The sequence below is a fragment of the Solanum stenotomum genome, chromosome 8 (genome assembly GCF_019186545.1).
Source record: "Solanum stenotomum isolate F172 chromosome 8, ASM1918654v1, whole genome shotgun sequence".
NCBI lineage: Eukaryota > Viridiplantae > Streptophyta > Magnoliopsida > Solanales > Solanaceae > Solanum > Solanum stenotomum.
Genome location: NC_064289.1, coordinates 4,617,537 through 4,630,420, shown reverse-complemented (window position 1 = coordinate 4,630,420; position 12,884 = coordinate 4,617,537). Strand labels below are relative to the sequence as shown.

The following is a 12,884-nucleotide window of genomic DNA, read 5'->3' as shown; positions in this document are numbered from 1 at the left end:
TTAAAATATTTTGAAAACACAAAGCAAATTATTAGTTTCGTCTTCGAACTATTAACAGCCTTAAAAACACCCCTCTACTTGGCGAGAATCTAGGGATATATCATGTTACAAAAATGGAGGGGTGTATTTAAGTTTAGTTAATCAAATAAAGAGGTGTTTTCAATAGTTTTCTCTAGATTATGTGTTGTAATTAATGCTATTTTTGTACATGCATGCAGTTGCAATAGTGACATATTTGAGATTTCTCCCAAAATTGAAGGCAAGATATGACTATGGTGTCCTTATTTTTATTTTGACATTTTCATTGGTGTCCGTTTCACAAGTGTTGGAAATGGCAATGTCCGTTCCATTGCCTTCTTGTTTGCATTTTCATATTTCCTCCAATTTTGAAAAACTTGGCTCTTTCCTTGAAGGTATATATATAGTTTTTATTTTTATACTTCATGTTAGATAATAACCAAAAATACAGTGAGTTATATAAGTCTTAAATTTTGTTAACGTTGGGACTGAATACTTAAACACATCAAGCTAAGTGGGGCAGCTAGTGAACAAAAACCATCTGATTTGCAGGGATATAAAAGTGTGATTAATTCAAAAAGCGCTGAAGAAGTGCTGGTGAGTGGTCACATAAATTGAGACAGTTTTTTGAAAAAAAATTCTTATTAGAATGTAACGAGTACTTGTAATTTTCTCCTTAATTTTTTCTTCATGTTTTTGTAGGCTAATTTTGCAAAATGGGAGCCTAGGCATGGGAAGTTTAGGTATTGTCATCCTTGGGCACAATATTTGGAAATTGGTGGAATTGCTCGAGATTGTGCTTATCGAATTCATGCCCTAAATGTCTATCTTAACTATGAAACTCAGGTAATTATAATTTCTCCATCTCAAAATAGTAGTCCGTTCGTTTTTCTAGAATCAACTTGACTAATTTTCGCAGTTAAATTAGATTAGATTTATTCAATATTTTCAAATTAAAATTCAGGTATTCAAAACTATAGAAAAACTACTGCAGTATGAAATAAATTGCAATTTTTCTCATATCAATATGATTTTAAAAAAATATCTTAAAATATTTTGGGACAAAAAGAATATTTATCAAAAAAACAAAAGATGGCCGAGTTTGAACTTTTGACCCTGCTATGTCTCATAGGCAAATCTTCAAAGGTGGTCAATAAGTTTTGACTTTCCGAGACAAGTAACTGTCAAAAGTTCAATATCACTCATTTTCCTGAAGTTGTATGTATATGGTCCTACTTAAACATATGAAATGACTAACTAATTAATTAACTAATCTACTACAAATGTTGCAGATTGAACAGGAAATTAGAACTAAAATTCAAGAGCCATGCATGAAGGTGTGTACAGAATGTGGCCATGTTTTAAAAGAATTAGCATTGGCTATGAAGACAATGACATATCCACTCACCATTATAGTCCACATTGACAATGCAAAAATTGCTGCTGAAAATCTCAAGTCCTTACTCCACACAAATAGTTCATGGGAGGGAATAAATTTTTCTGATATCATTCCTATGGCAACAGTAGCTTCATTACTCATAGAAACAGTTTCTTATACTATAAAGATGGTGGAATCATTTGATCAACTTGCTGCCTTAGCAAGATTCAAGAAGACTAATCGATTCGCCCCGGTGAGAATAAGAACTAATAGTTGGAAAACGAAAAGAGTAATGCCAAATCAGCCAAGTACAGAAAGTGTACATCATGATGTTGCAGCAGAGTGAGGACCAGTGACGAAGTGAGAATTTCTAAAAGATTCGGAAAAAAATATGATGTTGTGTCACAAGAAATTTTGTTACACAATATGGAACTTCTTCCCTTGTGAAGAAATTTTGTTACATGATATAAAACTTTTAGGCAAAAAAGATTCAGTCAGAATTTCCTTCACACCACGTAATTCCGCTCCTGATTATGAGAGGCACAGTTGATGATGCAGTAATAATTTGTTTAGAACCTTTCAATAACAACATATTCCGTATAATCTCACAAGTGGATTCTGGAAAAGGTGGTGTATACGCAACCTTGACTCAAGTAATAGTTTAGAACGTTTATGGTGTAAATAATGTCAATAAAAGGCAACTTTTTTTTCTCAATAAGTTTCTCAACTTTGTTTTGTAACACAAAAGTCAATAAACTAATGGTAATTATCTCAAAAAATTACTCCATATTTTATACTCCACATAAAAGTCACTCAACTATTGTCATTCAACCAATTAAGACGATAGTCAGTTTTTTTTCGCAACACTGTAAGCTAAGCAAAATCACAAAAATGACAGAAATAGTACAGGGCAAAGGACAGCTTTACAAATTACAAGAGTCATTTGGGTAGCAGAAACAGAATTGGAAGTCCAAAAACACAAAAATTGCAATAAAGGAAGACATCAGCTAATAAAATCTCCCAGCACCCCTTATATCATCTCAAACTTTCCTATACATTAAACTAACAAACAACCCTTTTATGACCAACCCCATAAAACAAGCACATTTAAGGAAAGAATCAAAACAACTAACTTGTGCAATCATAGCATCCTACAGGAGGTATTCTATAGCACTGCTACATATTTTACAAGTTTACAACCAGGGATGGATTGGAATATTCTATCCACTTTGAATGAGGGCCTAAAGTAGAGCTTATTCTCTTCAGGGGATTCTGAGTTTCTGAAACACCTTGGCTCATGGGACACAAAAATTACCGAGTAGCGTTAGAACCACCAGAAGTATCATTTTGGTGTAAATGTTAGTCATGGCAAGCATGTAATTGTCGCTTGCTCTTAACATTACCGGGTGAAGCAGTAGTAACGTGTTGATCACAGCAAACTACAAGATCTACCAGTTGAAGGTAATGTCGCTGCTTGGTGGAATGAATGCATCATTGCTGTGTTGTTATCAGCAGCATTGACAGGTTCTGTTCCACCTTTTGCTGTTTGCTCCAAGAGGCGAACGAGTGAGATGAATATCTCCATCCTTGTGACATCTCTGTTTGCCTGTTTTTAAATAGCAAATTCTAAGTCATGCTAAATGATAAACAACCAAGCAAAAATTGAGGGAGTACAAGAGGCAGGTTACATCCAAATCTTGATTGGTTACCTCTACAGCAAATTGTGCCCATATTTTGTCGTTCCTTGTTTCCATCACCCCCTTCAGGATAGTCAAGCCCAATCCTCTTATAATGTCAGCTATTTCCAAAAATAAGCCCCGTTCCTCGCAAAGCATCTGCAGAGAACAGAAAGTTTAGATGAAACATCAGTCATATTTTTCCAGTAATAGATGTCCTGTCAGATATGCTAGAGAGTGAACAAAAGGATCATCATTTTGAGATGCATAGACACTAACCTCCACAAGCATTTGACGAGGTTGATTTAGATCCTCAACTATAATAGGGCAGACCATAGACTGTGAGCCTACTTCATATGCCCATGTTGCTCCACCTTCAAGATTATCCTTTAAAAGCAATCCTCCTTCCTTACTGATGATCTGCGGGTTCAAAACGGACAGAAGTGATGACCAATTCTCACATGAAATTCAGGCCTCCTATATGATTTATAAACTACGAAACTTATAGCTTAAACTAGATATCTTTGTAGCTAGAAACCTGAGAAATTATGTAGTGTGTAATTATGTTATCATATTCTTCTCTGACTTTCTTGAACTTGGAAACTTTCTTTTTTCATGATCTCCAGCCATAATTTTAAGTGCCAAATCTCAACACAGTATATCAATAAGAAAACTCAACTTTTTCAGTATCATGAGAATAAGGCAAAATGGTTATGAGCTAACCTTTGACTCTCCAGTCTGTTTTAGTTTGTCTGCATGTTTTGTGACACTTTGCAAGAAAAGCATGTGTTTGATCGTGCGTTCGAACAGTGCATCAATGCTACACTGAAATCAGATGATCCGTCAAGGAAAAGCATTAGTAAGAGCAAAATTTTCATTTAAAAAATTGGAAAATAATAAAATAAAAATATCAAAAGAGTAAACAGGAATTCCAAGTGTCAAAGGATGTGTATCACCTTTGCCCCATTAGGCACAATTTCTCGAAGTTCCTTCACACGATCTTGGATCATTTGCCGATCTTTTGGCCTTGGCCTAGGATTCTCTCCTGGTTTAAGCCTTTTGCGACTTGTTTTGCTCATTTCATCTGGCTTTTTAGAATAGCCTGTTGAAACACTGCTTGATGGCTTTGTGTCATAACCACTTTCCACCCATGAACTGATCGTTGATCCATAAATTGAACTACTTTGAGAATACATTCCTGTGTCTTCTTTGGAGCATTCAGATCTGTATGAAGAAGAACTCATTGCTCCTGATTTTGGAAGTGTCTTGGGAGACACAAATTGCTCTCCCTGAATTTGACTGGAGACCCCAACTCGATCATAGGAGCATGAAGCATTAGGGGCAGAAGAGCTACTCAAATTTGTTATAGTCGTACGGCTAGAAACATTGTCATCCAGGCTCTGCTTAGCAGAACGATTTGATACCATAGTATCTAAAATACGGTCAAAGCCAGTCATGGAGAACATACAACTATCTGAGTTTCCCTGGTTGATGGTAGAAGAAGCATCCCGACTTATTGTAGAAGTCGAGCTATTTTTAATCCAATCCTTTGTGTTTGAGTTTGGTTCATTGCACTGCTCATTGTTCCAGCTGCCATTTAGAAGACTTTTCTTAAAATCAGCACCCAAAACATCAAACAAGTCATCCCCAGACTGACATTGGACATGCACATCTCCATATGCGCTGTCAAATAACGGATTCCGCGCTCCGTGTTCAATTTTTTCACTATAAAAATCCTGAATGCACTCACTTGAACTTGGATTCTCATTCTGTGTTAATATAGCGCCAAGTGCTTGAAACAAATCATTTTCTACCATTCTCTTGCTCCCATCCAACAAATATTGTGCACCTTGTCCATCCAAAGAATGATTATTGATCACATGGTTCACATCATATTTAGAAGATGCCATCAATTCAGACGAACCGATTTGAAGCCCATCTCCAATATGCTCTGTGCAAGAGATGATTTTCTGTGGTGGTCTGCTGGCATCGGCGAAAAAATTGGGATGTGAAATTGACTTGTACATCACTCCATGATGGGATCTTCCATGAGATGATCCTAAGACATTTGGTAGAGTTAAATTGCTTTTTGCAAGACTATTTTCACCAGAGGTCTGTTGTTCAGTTAACATTATGCTGTCACTATCTAGAGTTAATGAGCCAACAGAAGATTCCCGACAGAACGGTGGCTTTGGAATGTATTGCGAAGCCTGTTGCTTCTTCCATATGTCAGTGTTTGGAGGAATTACCTCAGTTTTGATGACATTATTTGTCAGCTGGCTGTTCATATACATGCATGGTTTCACTTGTGGCGAAATTTTCTTGTGGAAGTGGTTATCATGGCAGTCAGCAAAACTTTGAGTGACATTGGAGTCTTGAAACGTTGCATCAACCAAAGAAAAAGAAGTTTGACCAACGAAACCCTCAGTCTGAATTGAGTTACCCTTGTCGATTATTGAAGCAGAGTTCATTACTTTGGCTCTCCCACAATATTCCGTTGAGACTGAACTCCCAAGGTAAACTGGTCTGGAAGTTTCTAGTGCAGGTTCTTTTGTTGCATTCTCATCAGATAATAAAACACCAGGGACACATCCTAGTTGACTTATTAGTGTTTTCACATCCTCCACAAATCCCATATTCTCCATCATCTGAGGCAACAAAATGACCATTTCACTTTTGAGCAAATAATTGAACCAGTTGAGCACAGTTACAAATATTGACAAACAAAATGATCACCCCTGGGCACATCTAGACTAGCACTAACTAAAAGATTGAGCACATTTTACAAATTACTTTCTTTATGACTGCTTTATATTTACAATAACCGGCAACAAAACACTTACCATATCTAGCCCCCTCCCCAAACCTTAAAGCACACAAGACCTTTTCATTAGAAGTTTGAACTGGGAATTGATCACGTCCACTTTCAATTGACTAATGATTTATTTATTAAGAACAGATAGCCCAATCAGCTCGAAGGCTGACCAAGAATATAACAGTGGGTTAAGATTCTAAAAGGGCAAGAAAGCGAAAGACTTACGTGCAAGTATGAACCAAATTGAACAACGCCATGAGGAAGAACAGGAATAACTGAAATTGTCTGCATAACAAAGATGTATAAAGAATTTAATTAAGTTGCAAAAAATAGAGACAGTTTAGCACATCAATGACATCAAGATTATTTTACCTGTATGCCAGCTGAAAATTGTTGGCAAAGTTCTTTCAAAACCTAATAAAACCACAGAATATGGAAGTAAGACGAAACATCAGTTGATCAACCCAGTAGTATACTACAGCATTATATCTTAGTTTCACCAAATTGAAGCGATCTAACATCAGTATCTAAGCTTGTCTTAACTTTAAGAGATTTCTGAGCTTCTAAATTCAGTTGAATAGTAAAACAAACTTCTTTAACCACATGGGGAACTTTTAAAAGGGAAATTGTTCATATTTTGAATGCAATAGAGAAAGTAGAAACATACTATAACTTAGCTGACACAGACAATACTTTAGGGTAGAATGGCATCCTAAAGGAAAACAATTGACCATTGGCATGAAAGAATTATCCAAATACGTACCTCTGGTGGATGAGCATTTCTACTTAAACCCTCCGAAAGAATCCACTGATGGTTCCCAGTAACTGCAGCCCGGCCAATTAGTCTGAGACACAATATTAACGATATAACATATGAAGTAACTCTATGCGCTCTAATTTTAGGATAGAAAACATTGATAAGCTACATTTAGAAAAGGCCATACCCTTCTCCTACTAGATTGAACTGATTGTCCATCATCATTTTGTTTACAAGCAAATGCAAGTTCTCCCCTGCTTGATTCTGAAGCTGAGAATTTTGAACTCCACCAGAAACCCAACCAGTACTCCAATCTTGGAAAGCTAGTTCTGGATTCTCAACTCCAGAAGTTCCATGAATATTAGACAATGTTGAAGTTTCATAATAAGATTCTTCCCAAATTAAAATCCTGGAAAACCACAAGAGAAATATCAATTCATTTGCAGTGCTTGAAAAACTTTAATCAAGGATAGAAAAATATCAGTAAAGTCATTCACAGAAAGCGACAGCTCTCTGAATTCCTATATCACAAGATTACTGGAAAAGTGTAATAAACTAAAGAACAAGAGACAAGAAGTTTGATACTAGGAACATACAGAATCAAACAAAATTGACAAAAGCAGTAATGAGTATGTTTGTGCAAAGCAGATCACAGCAGTGAAAGGGTTCTATAAGATTACAACAAATCTGTTTTTTTTTCAACTTCCTCAAAGATTCTTCAAGACAAAACAGAATGGACAAGCGACAACATTCCAAAAACTGAAAATGAAGTCATCAGATTACAAAACACAAACATTACAACAACATCCCATAAATCTATTATCAGTCCAATCATATCATAATCGACAACGGAATAAACAACTTTAGCTCTATTACCACAGCATTATAATACATATCAAGAAAGCTTTGTCTTTTGATCAAACAAGGGAGACTGTGAAGAAAGGAACTGAACACAATAGAATCAGTGAGACTCAATTTACAGTTTTGCAGCAGCACTGAACAACAAAAGGACCGTCAAACTTTTAACTTTTCCAGTTCATACATTCATTTGCCCTCTATTTTCTCACCAAAGAAAAAACAATTATCAGCAGAGTAGGTAAATATTTTTACTCGCATTTTTCTCCATTGTGTTTAAAACAAGAACTCACTTAACTTTGTACTCAAACCAGAACACAAAGATTACATCTTTTTACTTCCATTTAATCTTTCTTTTTAAAATAAAGCAACACCCACATGGAAGAAATGAAAGAAGCATTGGTTAGAAAACTCACTTGGTGTTTTGGCAACCTATCTTCCAGAAAACAGCATAAGACCACTGGTTTACTCCACAGAGAGTTTTCAAAACCTCTTTCAACAAGTACCCCATAGCAAGTTTTGGTGTTATATGTATGTATCCCCAGAAGACACCAAAACAATATTACATATATGGATGTCTCAATAGAGGGGAAAAAAACAGTTCTTTTTTAACTATTTCTGAAGTAAATGGTCTAACTTCCTCGGCAAGACCCACGCCCTGCCTGTTTAGTTCTCAACCCACCACTTCTCTTCCTTTGTGGATCCAAATTCACTACTATCATAACTCTGCAACCCATTATAATGGTACAAAAGAGAGGAAAGAAAGTGAAAAGAGAGGAAAATGAGAAAAGCTAAAACTTTTCTCTCTAGATAGTAAAACTGATAAGAACCTTTACAGAAAACTACACAATACCACAAGCTTTAAGCTCACAGTTAACAACAAACACAATTTTCTCCATTTTCAGAAAACCCCAAATAAAGAATCTAAGAAAAAATTGAAAATTTGAGTGTAGATAAATGTAAAGATCAGAACTTTACAGAGTTCTTGAGTGGGATATAGAATCTTTGGTGTATACTAATGTTATGTCACAGTGTGTGTTTTTGGATGAAAAAAGTAGGGCTTTTTTATGAAGGTTTTGAGTGGTTGAAGTTTAGTTTGAGTGTGTTTTTCTCAGTGCTGACAATGGTATTTGCTCATCACTTGTTAGACGAAGAAGAAAATGGTGCAGCTAAAAATTGGCCATGATTAAAGAAAGTAACCAATGTGGAGTTAATTTAATTGACAGAAACAGGCTTGGGAGTAGTAGGGAACTACAGTTTTGCCACTGTGTGGGGGGGTTTTGTTGTCAGCTTTCTGGTCTTTTTGAAATTCAGGGGCTTTTGTGTTTTGTGCATTGGGACTATACATGGAATCTTCATTTGCAATTTCTTCAAACAGATTTAACGTTCTCTTTTTTCCCCAAACAAAAACGCTAATTCAAAATACTTAGTTACCATATATTTACATATCATAATTACTAGAGTATATTTTAGCAAAGATAGAAAAAATATAACTATTTGCTTAAGGAAGGTGTGTGTGGGCTGTATTTGTATATTCTATACAAGGAGGATGTTTCATTGACAATGTGACATATATATTCAATTTAATTACGTTTATTTATTTTAAATGATAATTTTCACTTAATTATTTTTCTAAACTTCTACTCAATCAAACACCCTGCATGATGGAGGAGACAATATGTATATATTTTTTGTTAACTTCTTATTTCTCTCCTAGGAGCTTTCACCTTTGCTCCTTTACCCTTATTCATCTGATAAATCGAACTCATAATTTTAAAATTAGAAGTGAGAATTACTTACCATACGACCAACTCCCCTCGATGGCACGAGGTAGTTTATTTGTAAAGCAACCTCCTATTGCTTTTGGTGGAATCATGTAAATTGGGGGACCTCAAAGTTTGTACTTTCTTACTTTTCATTTTATTCATTTTTTTACTTCTTCTTAATGGGAAGTCAGAAGCTTATTCAGAGATTGTAGTCATCAAGGGGAGTTGCCCATAGTGGGAGTCGCTTTCACTATTTTTCTCTACCATAATCACCCCTACATTTCACTTATATTACATCAATGACACTCATCGTCAATTCCATTGTCAGCTTTTTAAACAAAATTTATTTTATAGTACTAATAAGTTATTTATTATTTTTATTTGGTAGACATGGAACTGAAGATAAAGAAATTATCAACGAACGACAATTAAATTTTATTTAGCATAATTAAGCGTTAATAATTGCTAGAAAAATATTGATTTGGTAGATTTGCATGTCATCAATTTAAATAAAAATTGGTATTGACTTTGGATAAGCATGCCTAAACAATAATCTCATTATTCTAAAATTTAGGTAAGAATTGTTGTATTTCTCTACGTATTACAAAAATAATTGTCTATGTGGGAGACGTTATACTTTTATACGTCTGGCATTTTCTTTAGTTTACCATGAAATAGTACTTATTTGAATAATTACTTAGCAAATCATGGTTACCTAACAACGAAGCAGAAAAATAATAATATGGCCTATCTAGCTAGCTACTCACTACTAATAATTATGTCCTACATACTACATGTCATAGTTTTTGTTTCTATTTTATAATTATGATTAAATTTGCATACATCTCAATTACGTATATTCTCCTTTCTAATTAACACAAGTATTTATTTCTTCTGAAATTTCAACTTAAATCTCTAAGGTATTCACGACTTTATTGACTAGTAACATATGCTACGACCTCAAAATTGTCATCAATTATTAGTATAGTCAGATAAGAGAATTTGACAAGTCATAACTTATGTGATTAAAGTGAAAAAGATAGATACTGTACTATGATCTGATAACTCATTTTACACAATTACTAGCCTTACACTGCTTTTTAGTAGCCCGTCGAAAAAAATTTACACTGCTTTTTATTTGGTATACCCAAAAATCACAAAGGATGGAGCTTATATATGCATTTGATATAGTGAAAAGAATTTTTACTTTATTAGTCTATTTTGATGTATTGTCGTCCATAACTTGTCTAATTTTATAAGTTACTAGTCACACTTTTATAGACGGTTACCTATAAGTCTATAACTATGCATGTGAGTTGTGACATTCAGCTTAGGTTAAGAAGTCACATGCATATCGACAAAACATGAGAGATTGGATATATATAAATAAGTAGGGTTTACAATGTCAGTACATTAGTGTTGTGTTTTAAAATCGTATAGATCTAGGCTCAGACTGGACAACATTACTAACAGGTTGCCCGTCACAAATGATATTAGAGTCACTTTTATATCAGTTTAGACAAATTACATGTGTGTAAAAGTATTTTATGTTGTAAATATTAAAAATAAAACTCAATTTCGAATAGTTAGTAATATTTTTACACTACCTTAATCGGAGAGTCAAGTAAATATGCTTGGAGCCCCTAAATGTCACCTTATATCGTACCCTAAGTGACTTGGGGTTGGCAAAAATTGAACCATGTATATTGCACTTTATTCCATTGGTCTTTTGTGGTCCAATGTCCCTATTTTCCCCCTTTCTCAAGACTCTTTTATTTTGCCTTTTGGGCAACATTCTTGTATTTACATGTTATATGTTGTACACCTATAAATCTAAGAATATTAGGGTGTGGACATGATCAAGCGTACTACAACTACTTAGGAAATTAAATTTGTCCTAATTTTCTTTTGTTTCATGCATGTGTATGCTTGCTTTTGTTTAGTTTTTGTCTTCCTCTTTTGGGTTTTTGCTCCTTTTGATAAAAAAAGACAATGGGAATAATTTGTTGAATATCCAACTCTTTCTTTTTCTAATACTTAATTTCCCAAGATAATATTGATTAAGGTTGTTCTAAGTGTTATATTCTGTTAAGTCTCCTTTTCTTGAGTTATTATATGTTGGGTTTGCTGACATTCCAGTTATTGTCTTCACCTTTTTGCAGATTATTTAATTGGAAAGTAAAATATATTCTTTTATGTACTAATTAATCAATTAAAATGACACCCTTTTGGGGGTCTGTGAAAGGTTTATGCATCTATATATTCTATGATTCTATCATATCATACACTTCAATAATTTATAATAATCACATCTGACTAATTAAGAAGCTCTCCTCCTTGCACATGGTTGAGGAGTGAAGCAAATCTTGATTTTATTAAATTACACCTTAATATAAATAGTATGAAGGAGAGTCTTGGACGATCAATGCTAAAATTATCTTTTATATGGCTTATAGGTCACAAATTTAAGTTATAGAAAAAGTCATTAATATTTATATTAAGATAGATTTTCTANCAAATCGCTGCTACTCCGTCGATTAACTTGTCTGTCGCAATAGTTTGTATTGTATATGTTATAATCAGAAGAAATAATTGAAAATGGAGTCATTCAGGTGAGGAAGAAGAGAAAAAAATAAAGAAAAAAATGATGTCATTCAAGTGAGGAAGAAGAGAGAAGAGAGAGGTAAAAATGACTGTGAAAAAAGTGAAAAAAAGGAGAGAGAAGATAGAGGCAAAATTGGTTGGGAAAAAAAGTAAAAAAATTTTAAAAAATTACACGTGTATGTTTGCATAGATTTGGCAGGCGCGTGCGCACAACGCTAGTATGTGTGACTGGTTTTGTACATTAGAAGGTGGTATTAATTACACTTTTAACAAGAATAAGTGTGTAATAGGTCACCATGATAGTTTAAGCGTGTAACTTACTTTTTGAGATAAGTTCAGGGGTGAATTTATGTCTTTTCCCATATATTCTATGATTCTATCATATCATACACTTCAATAATTTATAATAATCACATCTGACTAATTAAGAAGCTCTCCTCCTTGCACATGGTTGAGGAGTGAAGCAAATCTTGATTTTATTAAATTACACCTTAATATAAATAGTATGAAGGAGAGTCTTGGACGATCAATGCTAAAATTATCTTTTATATGGCTTATAGGTCACAAATTTAAGTTATAGAAAAAGTCATTAATATTTATATTAAGATAGATTTTCTATATTACAACTCCTGAAATTAAATACGACGCTAATTCTTAAAACCTTGCTAATATGGAATACTCGGCGCAGCTACCCTTCATTCTAATTAATTGTCTCTCACACTAATTTGCTTTTCCTCTAGTAGTAGTTAGCTTAATTGTTGGGAATCAAACTGAATGGGGATAAATGCTTCATCTTGAGATAATATAAAAAAAAATAAGATGCTGAAATTAATGGAAATTTTATCATTTAAAAATTCACTCAAATGAGCAAATTGTGGCACATATTACTAACAGAACACTAAAGTTCAATGTCCTTAATTTGTTACAATTTTATAACTAGGATTTAATCTACATAAGAAATTTATTATAACATTGACAACATAATTAATACCTCCAAAATGGGAGAAAAAAAGAA

At 34.0% G+C, this 12,884-nt stretch overlaps 2 protein-coding genes across 3 annotated transcripts in view; one reads left to right on the top strand and one right to left on the bottom strand.

Annotated features, from left to right (window-relative positions):
- The window catches only part of LOC125872983 (transcription factor LHW-like), a 177,976-nt gene extending 169,306 nt beyond the window's left edge, over window positions 1–8,670 (bottom strand). The window contains exons 1-10 of one of the 2 annotated variants that reach the window (XR_007447178.1): window positions 7,916–8,670; window positions 6,832–7,053; window positions 6,651–6,732; window positions 6,260–6,301; window positions 6,113–6,172; window positions 4,029–5,720; window positions 3,796–3,897; window positions 3,352–3,492; window positions 3,106–3,231; window positions 2,424–3,002 (exon numbers count right to left, since the gene is read on the bottom strand). Coding sequence is in view for 1 of the 2 variants with exons in the window: in XM_049553810.1 (XP_049409767.1) it covers window positions 2,826–3,002; window positions 3,106–3,231; window positions 3,352–3,492; window positions 3,796–3,897; window positions 4,029–5,720; window positions 6,113–6,172; window positions 6,260–6,301; window positions 6,651–6,732; window positions 6,832–7,053; window positions 7,916–8,010 (2,739 nt within the window). In the remaining variant the exon portion in view is untranslated. Of the gene's footprint in view, window positions 1–2,265; window positions 3,003–3,105; window positions 3,232–3,351; window positions 3,493–3,795; window positions 3,898–4,028; window positions 5,721–6,112; window positions 6,173–6,259; window positions 6,302–6,650; window positions 6,733–6,831; window positions 7,054–7,915 lie in introns of those variants that run through there. The other variant, XM_049553810.1, reaches the window with a different exon arrangement.
- On the top strand, window positions 332–1,742 carry LOC125872425 (aluminum-activated malate transporter 7-like). The gene is made up of 4 exons (XM_049553153.1): window positions 332–413; window positions 542–615; window positions 721–864; window positions 1,311–1,742. The coding sequence occupies exons 1-4, from the start codon at window positions 332–334 to the stop codon at window positions 1,740–1,742; spliced, it is 732 nt and encodes a 243-aa protein (XP_049409110.1).
- Window positions 8,671–12,884: the final 4,214 nt, after the last annotated feature.

Excerpts from the sequence above, each read along its gene's own strand:
- LOC125872425 (XM_049553153.1), top strand. The coding sequence starts at position 332 with ATGGCAATGTCCGTTCCATTGCCTTCTTGTTTGCATTTTCATATTTCC. Across the intron at positions 414-541 it reads ACTTGGCTCTTTCCTTGAAG|CTAGTGAACAAAAACCATCT; the intron begins GTATATATATAG and ends TAAGTGGGGCAG. Across the intron at positions 865-1,310 it reads ATCTTAACTATGAAACTCAG|ATTGAACAGGAAATTAGAAC; the intron begins GTAATTATAATT and ends CAAATGTTGCAG.